The sequence below is a fragment of the Leptodactylus fuscus genome, chromosome 11, assembly GCF_031893055.1.
Source record: "Leptodactylus fuscus isolate aLepFus1 chromosome 11, aLepFus1.hap2, whole genome shotgun sequence".
NCBI classification, from domain to species: domain Eukaryota; kingdom Metazoa; phylum Chordata; class Amphibia; order Anura; family Leptodactylidae; genus Leptodactylus; species Leptodactylus fuscus.
The window spans coordinates 79,801,037-79,816,864 of record NC_134275.1 but is presented as its reverse complement, the minus strand read 5'-3'; the positions used below and the strand labels follow the sequence as shown (position 1 = coordinate 79,816,864).

At 42.6% G+C, this 15,828-nt stretch overlaps 2 protein-coding genes across 2 annotated transcripts; one reads left to right on the top strand and one right to left on the bottom strand.

Annotated features, from left to right (window-relative positions):
* Positions 1–951: 951 nt before the first annotated feature.
* Positions 952–1,953, bottom strand: LOC142185540 (olfactory receptor 8A1-like). Its single transcript, XM_075260968.1, has one exon. The coding sequence runs from the start codon at positions 1,951–1,953 to the stop codon at positions 952–954; it is 1,002 nt and encodes a 333-aa protein (XP_075117069.1).
* Positions 1,954–10,574: 8,621 nt separating this feature from the next.
* Positions 10,575–11,513, top strand: LOC142185539 (olfactory receptor 6C74-like). Its single transcript, XM_075260967.1, has one exon. The coding sequence runs from the start codon at positions 10,575–10,577 to the stop codon at positions 11,511–11,513; it is 939 nt and encodes a 312-aa protein (XP_075117068.1).
* The last annotated feature ends 4,315 nt before the right edge of the window (positions 11,514–15,828 follow it).

The following is a 15,828-nucleotide window of genomic DNA, read 5'->3' as shown; positions in this document are numbered from 1 at the left end:
GGTGAGTGATCGTGTTCGGAAAAGATCGGATTCCGATCGACAATCGAAAAAATTCCACGATCGCGATCGGAATTCCGAGCACGATCTTTTTAAGTGGGATCGGGATTGGTGATTATTTCCCACAATGCTTTGCTTAGCCTTCACACTGAGTATACGCTCCTCTCATTCTGAGTGGAGTGTATACTCAGTGTGAAGGCTCCGCTGCGGTTCCATAGGAATGAATGGAAGCAGCCGGCACACAGCCTTAACCCCCTGCCCGCCGTCTGCGTCCATTCATTCTAATGGGAGACTAAACTAACATCGCTAGTAGCTACTTACCTGCAGAGATGGCTGCTCTGGTGCCCAGTGTTCTCCTTCTTTTTCGCCTCGCTGCTGCCGCCTCCCAGGTTAGTGTTTAAAGAGCTAAGAAGGCGGGACTTGTGGCTTAGGAGAGTGTGGGCGGGTACAGGGTGGGGAGACGTGACGTCTCCCCTCCCAGTACCCGCCCACACTCTCCTAATCTGGGAGGCGGGGGGCAGCGAGGCGAGAAGAGCAGCGTGGAATGGGAGTGAGGCGAAGAACACCGGGTGCCGGAGCAGCCATCTCTGCAGGTAAGTGGACACCAGGGAGGACTAAGTACCCAGAGGATTAAAAAAAAATCCTCTGGCTACTTAGTGATTCACTACACAGCGTGGATTCTAACAAAGCGTTCAATTGTTAGATTCCATGCTGTATAGTGAATAGGATTGCTTTTAAAATCCGATCTCCGATTAATAAAAAAATCCCATTGACTTGCATTGGGATCGGAATTGGGATCGAGATCGGGTTCGAATGAAAAATGATCGGAAATCGGATTTTAAAATCGATCCTGAAAAGTCAAGATCGGCTCAACCCTAATTTTCACACCATCTATTAAGAGACTGTTTGGCTTCCATGCCCCATTCTGGTCCTAGATGCACAATCTGGTAGGGATCAGATGTGTAACCGGGACTCTGATCTACGAGCTATTACAGGTAGGAAAGAGATAGAACATGACGCTAAATATTGCTTCGCTTGCCCAAAGCTCCTTCTTAAAGCTTTGTTCACGTCTTTATTTTTCAAGCTATAGATGAGTGGATTTAACATAGGGACGGCGGCGGTATTAAAAAGAGCAAAATATTTTTTAGATTCCAAGGAGCTCCAAAGGTTTGGTGTCAGATACTGTCCAACAAGGGTTGTATAGAGCAAGATGAAGGCCGTCAGATGCGAGGAACACGTGTAAAAGGCCTTGCGTCTTCCAATACCGCCCCGTATCTTCAATATGGTGTTAATTATGAAAACATAGGGAATAAAAGTGAGAAGAAATGGAGTTAGGTTAAGGACCAGCAACCCTTCTATGAAGAACAACTTTTCTAAGAAAGAAGTGTCATTGCAAGAAATTCTCATGAGTGGAACAATGTCGCAAAAAAAGTGGTTGATTTCAATGGAAGAATAGCAAGAATAGCTATAGAGGATCCCAAGTGGCGGAATGACTTGCAAAAATCCACACACCCAGCAGGTAGAAGCCAACAGGCTACAAGTCCTCGTATTCATAACCACGTGATATCGTAAAGGGTTACAGATGGCCACATAGCGGTCGTAACTCATTGCTGTCAGCATTAGTAGCTCATGACCCGTCAACGAACCAAACATGTACATCTGTATCATGCAAGAAATATAGGAAACCCTCTTGTCTTGGGTGACGAAACTTGTTAAAATCTTGTGTAGAGTGACTGAGGAGCAAGACATGTCTACTAGAGACAAGTTACCCAGGAAAAAATACATAGGAGTATGGAGATGACGATCGATACATACCAAAATGAGAAGGGTCACGTTACCACCAAGGGTTAGGAGATAGATAAGGAGAACCATGAGGAAGATGGGAAGCTGAAGCTCTGGAACATCAGTGATCCCTTTTATGACAAAGTATCTGATAGTCGTCTGGTTGGAATGCATCTTCTCTAAGATCTAAGGTCTGCAAGAAATGGAAGATGAGAAAAGGAACTAAAAATAGTAGAATTTTTTTATAGGATAATCGAAAGGAATCTTGAAATTCCTCTGGATCAATGCAACGTTTGTAACAGAACACCACCTATTATGCACTAGTTATAATAGTATGTCTTCTTATTTTTAGTAAAAAATAAGATCTTTGGGTTGCCTTGTGACTACTCTTTTGGATTACGATTTTGTACTGCTTTGTTTCTCTGGTGTTGACCCTTGCTTGCTGACTTCGCTTCGCTGTGTTGTTTTGTCCCATCTTTTTCTGTGTACACTTAGTAAAAAATATGCTCTTCAGGATGTCATTAGGAGAACAGTGCACTCTGTATGCCGCCCTCTAGAGGGGAGCCTCCTTAACATCATGCATGACTCAGTTAATAAGCCTACTATCATGATGCAGATTTAATTGCCAAATTAGTATTTCTATTCCAAAAGGAACAGATTCCCAGCTATGGACAGGGCTGTTTCGGTCTTTTGGACCTCCTCAGCATAGCGCAGGGATACTGATTTGGCAGAGTGAGAGACTAGAGACCAGGGTCAGGGGATAATCATGCACATCAGGCAGAGTGTGTGCCTACATAGGCGTACGGAGACACTTATTGTGTACACTTATTCAGAGAAGGGGTCGCCGCCCAGTTGTCCCTGTCATTAGGACAGTTGTGGCAACTAGTTAGGGACAGAGGCTAGCTCAAGATTAGGACTCAATGTCTCTGTCTTCCCTTCTTCCATTGTTACAACAGCAGCCTAGAAAATTGCACAACTAGCAAATCCCGTACACCAGGGTTATGTGTGACTGCTACCTCTGTTCTTCCTATATCGAAATATTACTGAACCCTGTGAAGAGGAGCCATTCAAATATCCCCAATTCATCTGAACATGTAAAAATCAAAGCAAATTTTCGTAACCAGAAAGAAGCGTTATAGACAGGCCATGTTCTGATTACGCACATAGTGCCTTAACCTCGTACTTTTCTTAGGATAGGAGCCTATAAGTCACAAGACGTTCTTCAGGTGGTGAGGGCTTGGTTGTGTGGTTTAATAAACCAAGAGGGATCAGTTTTATTGGTGGACTTGAGAGACTGTTACAATTGTGGAGCCATTGACTTTGTTGACGTCTCTGGTAGGTGGGTTGAAACTTGGATGATGAATTCAGTTTTTTTAAGGATGAGTTTTAAAAAACAAGAGAAGAACAGAGAGTATATAGCAGACACTGAATATCAGAAGAGTGATATCTGGTTGGATTGAAGAAACAGTAAGAGAAGGTCATCTCCACCACCATGATTGTTACCAGAGGGGGCTGTTTCAGAGGGTGACAGCCATGTTATAGGTACATCCAGGAAGGATAGGTTATGGGATGTGAAGAGGTGAGGGATGAAATGTATGGGATAGTGGGGAAGTTTGCTGCAGACCCAACAAGCACTTCATAATGTTCTAGAGAAATAGACTAGGGAATCAGAGGTCAAGAAAATATGTTTGAGATTTAAGGAGTCTATCTAACCCTATCTTATTCCAGTTTACAATGCATGCTTTATGTACACTTGTATATTGTAGAGACAAACGTAGCACTATTTGACTGGGCCCAAAAGGCCAAGGGGGTGCACAGGTCCCCTCACCCCACGGGGGCTGGATAAACTACTTTGATCTCCTTTGATGTCCGATACTTTGTATATCGTAATTACTGACCCTGCCCTCTGGTGCACTGGACTGAGATTTACGATACACAGCCTTCCACTGTCAGAAAGGAAAACATTAACCCTTTCATGGTACAAAAGCAATCATTGAGCTGTTTATAGGCAAAGAAGGATTCAAGCTGTGGCACAAAAGGGGACATGATTACCATGTGTGAGGCACCAACTGGAGATGGAAATGATGGGAAGCCATTGTTTTACTCATATACTTGGGATTCATTCCCAGGATTTGCAATTTACAGAGAGTCATGGTGCGAAACCCCGGACTGGAAAGTTTCCTCTGTGCACTTACCTATGGATATGCTTAGACCTGGAGCGTCTATAATCGTCTTATTGCGATGTAGTCTTTATAAGTAATAATATGCTGAGTTGATGGTCCTGGATCTATCTCCCTCCCAGTACAGATACAAGATGTCATACGAGGCTTGTCTGTCATGTGATCCGCTATTCTCTTATACTGTGTATATATAATACAACACAGTGGTACTAATTAATCCCCGGGGATTCGTCACAGTAGCCAGATTGATACACTAATTGGTGATTATAGCCTGGGCTATAGATAACATGTCATATATTCCAATTACCATGATCATTAGTAAAATATCAGCATTATATATCAGTTCCTACTATGGGAGTCCTCAGGACTGGGGTGGGATGCCAAAAATACCAAAATGATGAACATGGCACAATATATATCTTTGTCCTAAAAATCTTTTCAGTGTGGCTGTTATGTATTTCATTCAGGATAAGCTGTTACCTGCGAGTAACATTATAACCGGCCATTATATGATTTATATTCTGCAATTGTTAGCACGTTGTATCTGGAATCTGCAAACCCCAAAAAATTGCAACAGCTCTGCAAATAACAAGAGCGTTACTGCTAATACCTGATGTACAGTATATACAAATACATGAAAATGAGGTTCTTGGTTAACATTTTGATCAAATGCAACAAGGCGACCTCTTTAGATGGGACCTACACTATAATGACTCTCCTCTTCCGTCGTCTTTGCCTCCAAAGAATTCAGGGCAAGTGTATTTTAGCCATATTATACTTATCATACATTGCACATACTCTCCTCTCTCTCTGAACCTGGGGCTTGAAATGAATTTCGGGGGAGCGTATGGCAACCCTATGGCAAGTGACATGCAAGACCAAAATGGAATCATCCACTCCCCAAATGCACAATGCAATAGTTCAATATGAACTGTAAGTGCACGGGGACCATTGTCATGGCTGTAATAGAAATACTTTGGATGTATAATATGGATGAAATACATTTGCCAGAATTCATTGGAAGTCAAGACCCAGAGAGAGGAGAGTCATTCTCATTTCTATACAGTAGGTATGAGAAGCAATACTCTTGGTGCTAGCACAGCGCTGATGCAACTTTTTATTTCTGCATATCTATTGAAGCCATAGCAACATTCACCTGCACATACAGTTCATATTGTATATTTGTGTGTGTTTGTTGTGTCTGGAAATTGCAGTCCTCTCTGGTGGATGGAGATGAACTGCCATTCACTGAACACTAGGGTCGAGCGATCGGGATCGGGAAAGATCGGATCCCAATCAGCGATCGAGCTGGAAAATGATCGGAAATCAAATTGTAAAATCGATCCTGAAATCTCAAGATCGGCTCAACCCCACTGAACACACTAGGTATGGAAGGAATCTGTTCTTTCAGAAACAACCCCAGCACCATGCAGGACACAAATACAGATAGACAACTTCTATTCATCTCTAACATCAGTCTAAACCTGAATTTCTTCTATTTCCTCTTGCTTTTCCTGTTCACTCCTCCCATTCCCCTCTCCATAGACTTCTATAGATATCAGTAATCTGAGTCATGTGACCTACAGTCCGATAAGATATCACAAAGCTTTTTATGGTCATTAGAGATCAGTGAACTGGATCGGATCAAACCTGATTCAGTTTGAATTTTACAAATGTATCGGATTGGAACCAAGGCTATAACTTTTGGGGTTTGTCAAAGAGATGATACCCTGTGGTCCCTCCAGACTTGATAGTGTACTGTATAGGTGGAAATCCATGGGTGGTATAGAAAACAACAAACAGTAATACTCACCTTTCCTTACTTCTGGGCATGCTCAGTGCATCTGGAGCCATTCCTTTCCTGGGTAACCTGGGCAATTTTTGATCATCATCGTGGTAGGAAGAACAGATTCTAAGTAAATAGATCATAAGGGAACATTCTTGAAAGGAATATAGGAGCAAGGCCAGACTTCAAAATGTCAGTAGCATTGCAAACAGGTTACGAGTATAAGCAGTATACATATATACCATGAGAATACAATATACCAGAAACTGATTATGAGTAAAGACTATCATTGCTATTTTGATTAATTTTCCTTACCAAGTAACGTCACCCATGGCAGGCCTGTGGGAATCTTTAGCCCAGAAGGGTTCCTAGTGGTATGGATTGTGGAAGGAGACAACAAGGAGTGGTGAAGGAAGATCAGCTTCAACTATTGTTTGCCCCACTATAGTTGTTGGAGACCTGCACAGACGACGTCACATTTGGGAAGAAGTAGAGAAGGAAGAGGATGAAGAGCTAGGACTCGAGGAGGAGTTGGTGGTTGAGGGGTGATGGGGTTTTCATAGTAAAAGCTAGGGGAATATTGTGGCAGACATGATGATGATGATGATGATGATGATGATGATGATGATGCCAATGACACTGGCTATGGCCAACCATCACAGTGCAGGATGGAGAATGAACACCACCTCAACAACCAGGTTCAGTTTTTCCTGAACTGTGTCCTATCTCTGGATGGACTTCTGGGTCAGTAGCTTGGACCAGTGTCAGGAACTGGACCAATTTCCCATCAGTCTATTGTCTTGTTTACCATCAGAGAGGGTATTCATCATGGCAGGTGGTGGTGTCACTCCAAAACGGTCAAAACTGTCTTCCACGAGTGTGGAAAAGATTGTCTTTGTGAAAATGAATCCAGAATAGATCAGACAACGCCAGTTGATACCAATGAATAGATTTGACACTGTTGACAGTGGAGACTGGCTATACAAATCTGGGAGAATGATGCTACTGGCCATCACAGTCCATACTGTACGGCTGCTGCCACTACTGGTATCCCTACAAAACCACACATCCCCCACCATGTCTATCATATGTAGGCAATGAACATGACCTCAGAGAGTCATACATGACCATTCAGGGCAGCTGGGTCACTTCTGATCTGAACCAAATCGAATCTGGTGACTAGAGTTGGGCGAACCTCTAAAGATTTGTTTCGCTTCCCATTCTGATGATTTAGTCCAGAGGAGGCAACAAGATAAACAGATCAACTCACCTTCTCTCATCTCTTCTAGACATCCTTGTAGTATCCGGTGCTCCCTCAGTGTGGTCCTCTTCCAGCCACTTCTGTCTCTTTGGTGATGTCATGCACCCCAGTGTCATGATGTCAACACACCCTATGTAATTACTGAGGCCCAATCACAGGTTTAGGCAGTGACCACAGTGACCATGAGGTGTACGATGTCACCCACAAATGTCACTGATGTCACAAACATGGGTAAACCCCAAAATAGTATAACTAAAAACTACAGGTTGTACAACAAAAAAAGCCACCCTACACATCTCCATATACGGAAACATAAAACGTTACAGGTGTCATCAAGTAATTGTGACTAAAAGAATTTTTAGAATTTTTCAAAGTTTAGAATTTTTGGAAAGATATTTAAACATGACAAAAACCGTATCCATGTTATACCCCAGTGTCTGTATGCCATAGTGACGTACGGCTACTTTTGCTGATAATTAGTAACTTCCATTAATTGGATTCCACATTCCTTTCTTAATTGGTCTGAAAATACCCAGGAGATTCTATACCTGCAAATGTATCGAGAAATAATTGCCCCATAGTTACTAATCATAGTCGTCTTATGAGGTCGGGGGATTAATTACCACATAGTAAATGGTGTATATATATATACAGTATACGGTATATATAATGGTATATATATATATATACGGGTATCAGGTGTGGGCTGCCTTGTCATCATGCGGAGGACCTAACGGCAGTCCCATGTAAGTACAGTACAAGACTGATCCGAAGGACAAAAACAATGTAAAACATATGGTACAGCCTATGTTACCTGTCTCTGTCTCTCTAATTCAGGGTTGTCTCTTCCACAGTCTGAATTCATTTTTGGGCTTAATCTGGGATCTGAGTTAATTTGGGGGTCTGAATAATTTTGGGTATGGCATGCAATTTTATTTAGTGGCATGGCTTAAGATCTCAATGAGGTTACGGGGTCTATAAGAGGGTGTGAAATTTTATGAAAATTCAGTAAAGTATGACATAAACACAGGGCTTTACTTGTCATGAGGCAAATTGAGCATCTTGCCTCAGGCGTCAGTAGGCGGCATCTCAGAGGGGACAGTACTAAAGCTCCCAAGATGATATGGAAAGTTGAAGAATATGCAATATGAGAATGTTTAAACATTAATGTTACTCTATTGACTGAATACATAACCTTCCCTTCCCCCTATTTAGCCATATACAAGAGTCTCCCCTTGTCAACTCAGCATCAGTGTCTGGTCATTTGGCCAAACAATGTCTAATCTTTCCGTATTCGCCACTACTTGGCATTCTATGTGTTGATATAATTCTGATTAGATGTGATGTCTTCTAGTATGACTTCTAAGGTTGGAACTATAAATAAATGGGACTGTAGGGGGTCACTGGAGTGAGGGGCTTCACACTCAAGCTTGAGTCATCTGTAGATTTGGTCTGGCCTCTAAGGGTGTTTAGGAATTGAAGCATCGCAGACAACAAGGTGAGATCCCTGTTTGAAATCAAAATGAAATCTTACCATAACACGAGATATTCTATTACTTTACACCTCTGTGCTGGACTTTTCTAATAATCTCCTCCAGTTCTCCTGATCTTCTCTTCTTTGTTCTGGACCAGCAGTCAGAACAAGCAGCAGGGGAGGGGGATGCCGGCTTATACCAGTAAACTATACTGTATGTATATATATGTATTTATACTCAATGTGTAATGTAGATATGTAGCAAAGCTCAAAGTAACACATAACAACATGGTTGCACAAAGGGTTAACACAATCCTTTCAAAGACTTCTGTTGTTTTCTACGATAAAAAATCACACTGTGGCGAGTTTGTATGTGCATATGTGGGCAAAATTGTTGGTCCCCCTCGTTTAATGAAAGAAAAGCCCCACGATGGTCACAGAAATAACTGGAATCGGGGCAACATGGTGGCCAATGGTTAGCACTACAGCCTTGCAGCGCTGGAGTCCTGGGTTCGAATCCCACCAGGAACAACATCTGCAAGGAGTTTGTATGTTCTCCCCGTGTTTGCGTGGATTTCCACCCATTCTACAAAGGCATACTGATAGGAAAAAAATGTACATTGTGATCCCTATATACAGTATATATCCCTATATGGGGCTCATAATCTACATTAAAAAAAGAAAAAAAAAGAAATAACTTGAACCTGACAAAAGTGATAATAACCAAACTACATGCCAAAAAGCTTCTGGGAGAATGTCCTATGGACAGGCGAGACAAAAATTAGAACGTTTGGCAAGGCACATCAGCTCTATATCTTGAAAATAACCCTGTCCCTACTGTGAGACATGGAGGAGCTCTGTTATGTCCCTACTGTGACACATGGAGGAGCTTTGTTATGTCCCTACTGTGACACATGGAGGAGGCTCTGTTATGTCCCTACTGTGACACATGGAGGAGGCTCTGTTATGTCCCTACTGTGAGACATGGAGGAGCTCTGTTATGTTCTTGGGCCGCTTTGCTGCATCTGGCACAGGGTGTCTTGAATCTGTGCAGGGTACAAGGAAATCTCAAGACTATCAAGGGATTCTAGAGAGACATGTGCTGCCCAGTGTCAGAAAGCTTGGTCTCAGTCTCAGGTCATGAGTCTTGTAACAGGATAATGACCCAAAACACACAAGAATGGCTAAGAGGAGAACATTGGACTATTCTGAAGTGGCTTCTATGAGCCCGCACCTAAATCCTATTGGAAGGAGCTGAAACATGGCGTCTGGATAAGGCCCCTTCACACCTGAGACAACTGGGGCAGTTTACTCATGAGGAGGGGCCAAAATCCCTGCTGAGAGGGGCAGAAGTCTCATTGACAGTATTGTATGATATGTTAATGTCTTTGTCACTTTGTAATGTCTCATGTCGTCTGCTCTTGCGTCTTCTGATTTGTTCATCTTGTTCGGTTAATTTGCTAAAATTGGCCCTACGTTGTTTGTGTGTTAATTTGTTAAATAATTTTATAATTTGATATTAAAGGGATTTTCCCATAGGAAGGCTTATTACAACCGACAGTGCATACTCACCTCTCTGACCAGCCAAGGAACCAATGGAAAGTCTCTGTTCAGGTCCTGAGGCTTCTGCCGGTGTATGAGTGTGTCAGCCAATCAGAGACTGGTGCTCCATATGAGCAGAGCTCTACTTCAGGGGCCAAAATGGAGACCCCAGCCGAAAACAAAGGTTAGGTTAATCCCACTCTGTATGTGTTTTATTATTTTAAGCCTCCTATGTGTTAAAAAAAATTACTGTAACGCCCCTTTAACTTATCATTTATATTATTTACTTATATCATTTTCTTTACCTTTCAGTGTAAAATTTGGGCAAGATTTGGAAAAGGAACGGAAAAAATCTAACAAATTGTTTTTTTTAAAAAAAAAATTAAAAAATTACCCCATTAACCCCATATGAAAATCCACCATTGTTTCGATGGGCCTCTCCCAGGGCCATTTCCCTTTGTTCTTCTAATCCTGTAAGCATGGCTTATCTTATCCATCCACTGATATACAGTAACACATTGTAGATCTATTTGATTTGGATATTTGGCCACAATGCAGACAAACCACACACCGATCAGATATTTCATTATTAAGGGGATATCCGATGACCCCCAACTTCAACTTCTGATCTTCCTTCTGGTTCTCCTGATCTACCTCGTCATCTTATTCAGTAACGTGACCATTCTCGTAGCTTGTACAGACCCTCAGCTCCTCACGCCCATGTACTTCTTCCTGGCTAACTTATCTATCCTGGACATCAGTTGTTCCACTATTACGTTACATAAGATTCTAATCAATTTCATTACTGGAGACAAAACAGTTTCCTTCAGCGCTTGCATGGCCCAGATGTACATGTTTGGATCGCTGGGATGTGCCGAGCTCTCGATATTGACAGCCATGAGTTACGACCGCTATGTGGCCATCTGTAAGCCGCTGCAATACCACTTGGTCATGAACCCAAGGACATGTTGGATATTGGCGGCCGCCTGTTGGATTTTAGGATTTTTGGAAGTTTTTCCCCATGTAGGGATGGTAAATAGCTTCTCTTGCTATGTCTCAAATGAGATCAATCACTTCTTCTGTGACATCATCCCCATCATAAGAATATCTTGTGAAGACACCGCCATCGTTGAAACACTCTTCTTCATCGAGGGGCTTCTTACCATGATGCTGACGCCATTTCTCCTCATCTTTGTGTCTTATGTATTTATCATACATGCCATCTTAAGAATACGTTCCAGCTCTGGAAGAATGAAGGCCTTCTACACATGTTCCTCACACCTCATGGTGGTCATATTACTATACACGACACTGTACAGTCAATATCTGACCCCGAACCTGAGTAGCACCTTGGAGTCGAAGAAACTTTTTGCTCTTTTTAACACAGCCGCCGTCCCAATGCTCAATCCAATGATCTACAGTCTTAAGAATAAAGTTCTGAAAAGGGCACTAAAAAGGATCTTGTGCCGTGCTAGACCCAGGGGAACATAGCAGCTACTTAGGTTGTCCGTCACGTGAAACGTTACTTAGACCTACCATAAGTGTTTGATCCAAAAGAACTTTCCTTCACGACCCCTCAAAAGTAATGGCATAACTTCTTATGGTCAATGTTACATGTTTCCATCCTCTGGCTCTTGCTTCATAGACTATATTTGTAAGGGATCCATCATCATATGGGCCACGTAATATATTCTGGGATTTGAAGAGCGTTTGCTGATCGGTGTTGGGTCCCGGCATATGGGGGCAGAAAATCCCTTTAATGTTTCTTGAAAATGCCATTAGATATTTTTGTAACAAACTGTAATTTATTGTGGAATCCAGGCAATTTTTATTTCATTGAGATCTCTAGGGAAACCCTTACCAGTGGGGGGCGCTATAAAGGCACTACAAGGGTGCTATGGAAGAATACTTACCAATGGGAATCTCTGGGGAGAACATAACTTTTGGGTGGACTAGAGGTAATACCTTCCATTCGGCGGCACTGATCGCAGCCATTGCCGTCGGGCATCAACTATATAATACAGCAGAAACCCAGCAGCTATTTAAATACCCCAAATCCCCTTAAATTTTCCAGGAAAGGATTAATGACTTTTTTTTAATATTGTTTTTAATTTTCCATGTAATTATCTATATTAAAAAATATCCTAAAAATCCTGCAATTCCAACTCTTGACACTAAGCCTAAAATATTACGTCACTTCCTATTTTCTGGAGATGGACCATGGGCCACAGACACACAATAGTCTGGAGAAGACTCTTTTGACTTCTATGGGAGAGCTATGTTAAGTTATGGCACAATTTGATGCTGATTTAGAGATGAATTGCTCCTCAAACAACTCTTCTTCTGAGGTCCTCGGACATCGCTTTGGTGGTGTTAGGATAGACTCCCACAAACGTGTTGTGAAGATCAGACTTTGATACATCCTTGTTCTTTAGATGTTCTGCAGACCCCTGATGTCCTCTTCTGGCCACTATCTCATACCCCAGGGTCACTGTTCAGACCTGTGATGGGGGCTCAGCAATCACTGACATCATGACACTTTGACCCCGGGCCATGACTACTGAGGTTCAATCAAAGGCCTCAGTGGTGACCTCAGGGCAAGTGACGTCAGCCAGAGGCCACAAGAGGATGCTGACGGATGCCCAGGAGAGGTGAGGCAGGTCCTGTAATACACAGCATTTACACCACAGCCAACATGCTGCACTTTGCAACGTGGAGCCCCCGGCATTAAACTCGACCTACAATATGTGCGCAATGATAATAAACCGAATAAACCTCTGAAACTGCAGAATGATGAAGCTCTGGGGGAGGCTTCACTAGAATACACTATTATATGCTATAATACACTATAATACACTATTATACACTATAATACACTATAATACACTACAATACACTACTATACATTATAATACACTATAATACACTACAATAAACTATTATAATACACTATAATACACTACAATACACTATTATAATACACTACAATACACTATAATACACTACAATACACTACTATACATTATAATACACTATAATACACTACAATACACTACTATACATTATAATACACTATAATACACTACAATACACTACTATACATTATAATACACTATAATACACCACAATACACTACTATAATACACTATAATACATTATAATACACTACAATACACTACTATACATTATAATACGCTATAATACACTATAATACGCTATAATTCATGCTATAATACACTATAATACACTATAAAACACTACAATACACTACTATACATTATAATACGCTATAATACATGCTATAATACACAATAATATACTATAATACTGTTAGCAATGTGCGGCAGGTGCAGCCAAGGGATCAGGGCCGCAGCCTGTTCCGCTGTTATTGCTCAGTCCAGCATGGTTGGGGTTAAATCCCTCGATAGGTGTGGTCGGTTTCCTGACTGACAGTGGTGCTAACCTATGAGTACCTGGCGTGGGCACCTGGGCATGCTGTTTAGACCCGCTTTCCCTCTATTTAAGGAGGCAGGAGTGTTCGCCTGGTGCCTTAGCCTTAACTCAGATTTGTGCGTGTCAGTGCAAACATTAGTTTGGCAGTAAGCGGCCTTCGCTAGGTAGGTCCTTAGATAGAGTTGTTCCCTAGATAGAATTGTTCCCTTAGCTAAGTACCCAGGGAACTCCTACCTTAGCTACTTTGCTATCCTTTGCTTCTACAGCATGTGGCAGTAGTGGGTGCCGGCCAGGAGGTTACACATGGGAGGAGCACATGGGCATAGTTGGTTGTTAGTCTAAAAGTCAAGCAACTGTTAGACACTGTTTCCATTTAGCGGCTGCATTGTTCTGCTGTGTCCTGCTCCCTGTGTAGTAACAGAGAGCAACCAGTTGGTGGTGTATCCTGGCAGTGAGGATAACTGTCGGGACTTGTTCACACCAGTGTGCCCTACAGTTCAGTGCCCAGTTGGGCTCCACGGGCTATTGTTTATTATTTTTTTAGTTGGCTTCTTCTTCAGATATGTCTAAAACACTTTCTGCAGGCTGCATATATATATAACTGGATACAGGGATAGGATTACAGGAGGGAGGAAGAGGCTTATTACTATATACATATAAAAACAAATAATCAATTACCAGTTCCCAGGTTCTTTATCTTTATGGCTGCCTTAGTTCAATGATTTGTATAAAAAGACATGAACACAAGTGAAAGGTTCATTCCACTATCCAGAGTCTTGAATAGGGTCATGCACTTGTATTCATGAATCAGTCGCTGTTTTCTTGATTTAAAATTCCCTCTTAAAATCAAAATTTTCATGTCACTGGTGATATTATGATTAGAGATGAGCGAACACTAAAATGTTCGAGGTTCGAAATTCGATTCGAACAGCCGCTCAATGTTCGTGTGTTCGAACGGGTTTCGAACCCCATTATAGTCTATGGGGAACAGATACTCGTTAAGGGGGAAACCCAAATCCGTGTCTGGAGGGTCACCAAGTCCACTATGACACCCCAGGAAATGATGCCAACACCTCTGGAATGACACTGGGACAGCAGGGGAAGCATGTCTGGGGGCATCTAACACACCAAAGACCCTCTATTACCCCAACATCACTGCCTAACAACTACACACTTTCCACATTCAAAAAAACCTCTATCAAAGTGGGAAAATACCTGGAAACCTTCTTTACTCCCCAAATGGATGGACACAAACCCCAATTTAAGCTCAACAAACAGTAACAACCACCCCTTTAAATCACGTTCCCCATGACAACCACAAATGGAATAGGCAATGGGAATTCCAAAAGCCCTCACCCTTAACTGTCATTTTGAGTGTGTGTGTGTGTGTGTGTGTGTGTGTGTGTGTGTGTGTGTGTGATGTGGTAAGACCTTCCAAAATTCACTTTTCTAGCCCTTAACATGAGCCCTTCCAAACAAAGTTACAGGACCTTAAGCTGAGCTACCAGCAGAGATTGAGGCCCTTGGCATGAGTAGAGCCTTGCACCAGCAGTGTTTTTGGCACTTAGGGTGAGTTGAGCCTTGTACCAGCGTGTGTCCCTTAACATCAGGCGGGCCCTAAGTTCTGCGCTTTGCACAAAAGTTCCACATTAACTAGGCTGAATGGTACAAAGATTAGTAGGCCCGAGAACCAGGAACAGGTCTTGCAATGGCTGTCGGATAACGCTTAAAGCACATTGTCCACCAGCCAGTCAGCCTCTACCTCCTCTTACCCAACAGTCTTGTCCTCCTTCCACCCAAAATTCCCAATCTTCTCAGAACAATAACCCCAACTGTCCCTGCTCCCCAGAGCTGTTCTCCCTTCCTTTGACTGTACCGCAACCTGCCCCTCCATTTCGCGATTCCACGGACCTAACAGACGAGTATCTGTGTCCAGATGCTCAAACACTAGAGTCTCCTCCATTCCATCTCCGGTCGATTTGGTGGCGGATGACCAGCAACCCACCCTCATCGACGACGATGAGACGCAGTTGCTGTCAGGGCAGCCAGTTGACATGCGCATTGTGCAGGAGGAGGAGGCGAGACAGGAGTTGGAAGAGGAGGTGGTGGACGACGAGGACACCGACCCCACCTGGACAAGGCAGATGTCAAGCTGGGAAAGTAGTGTGGATGTTGAGGCAGGTGCAGCACCAAAAAGGGTAGCTAGAGGCAGAGACATGTCCAGAGGCAGAGGTCAGCTGCTTTGCCGAAGCCAGGCCAGACCCGGAATGTCCGAAGATGTTCCCTTTTGTACCCAGCCCAGAAAAACTCCCCCATCGAGGGCACGTTTCTTGAAGGTGTAGAGTTTTTTCAA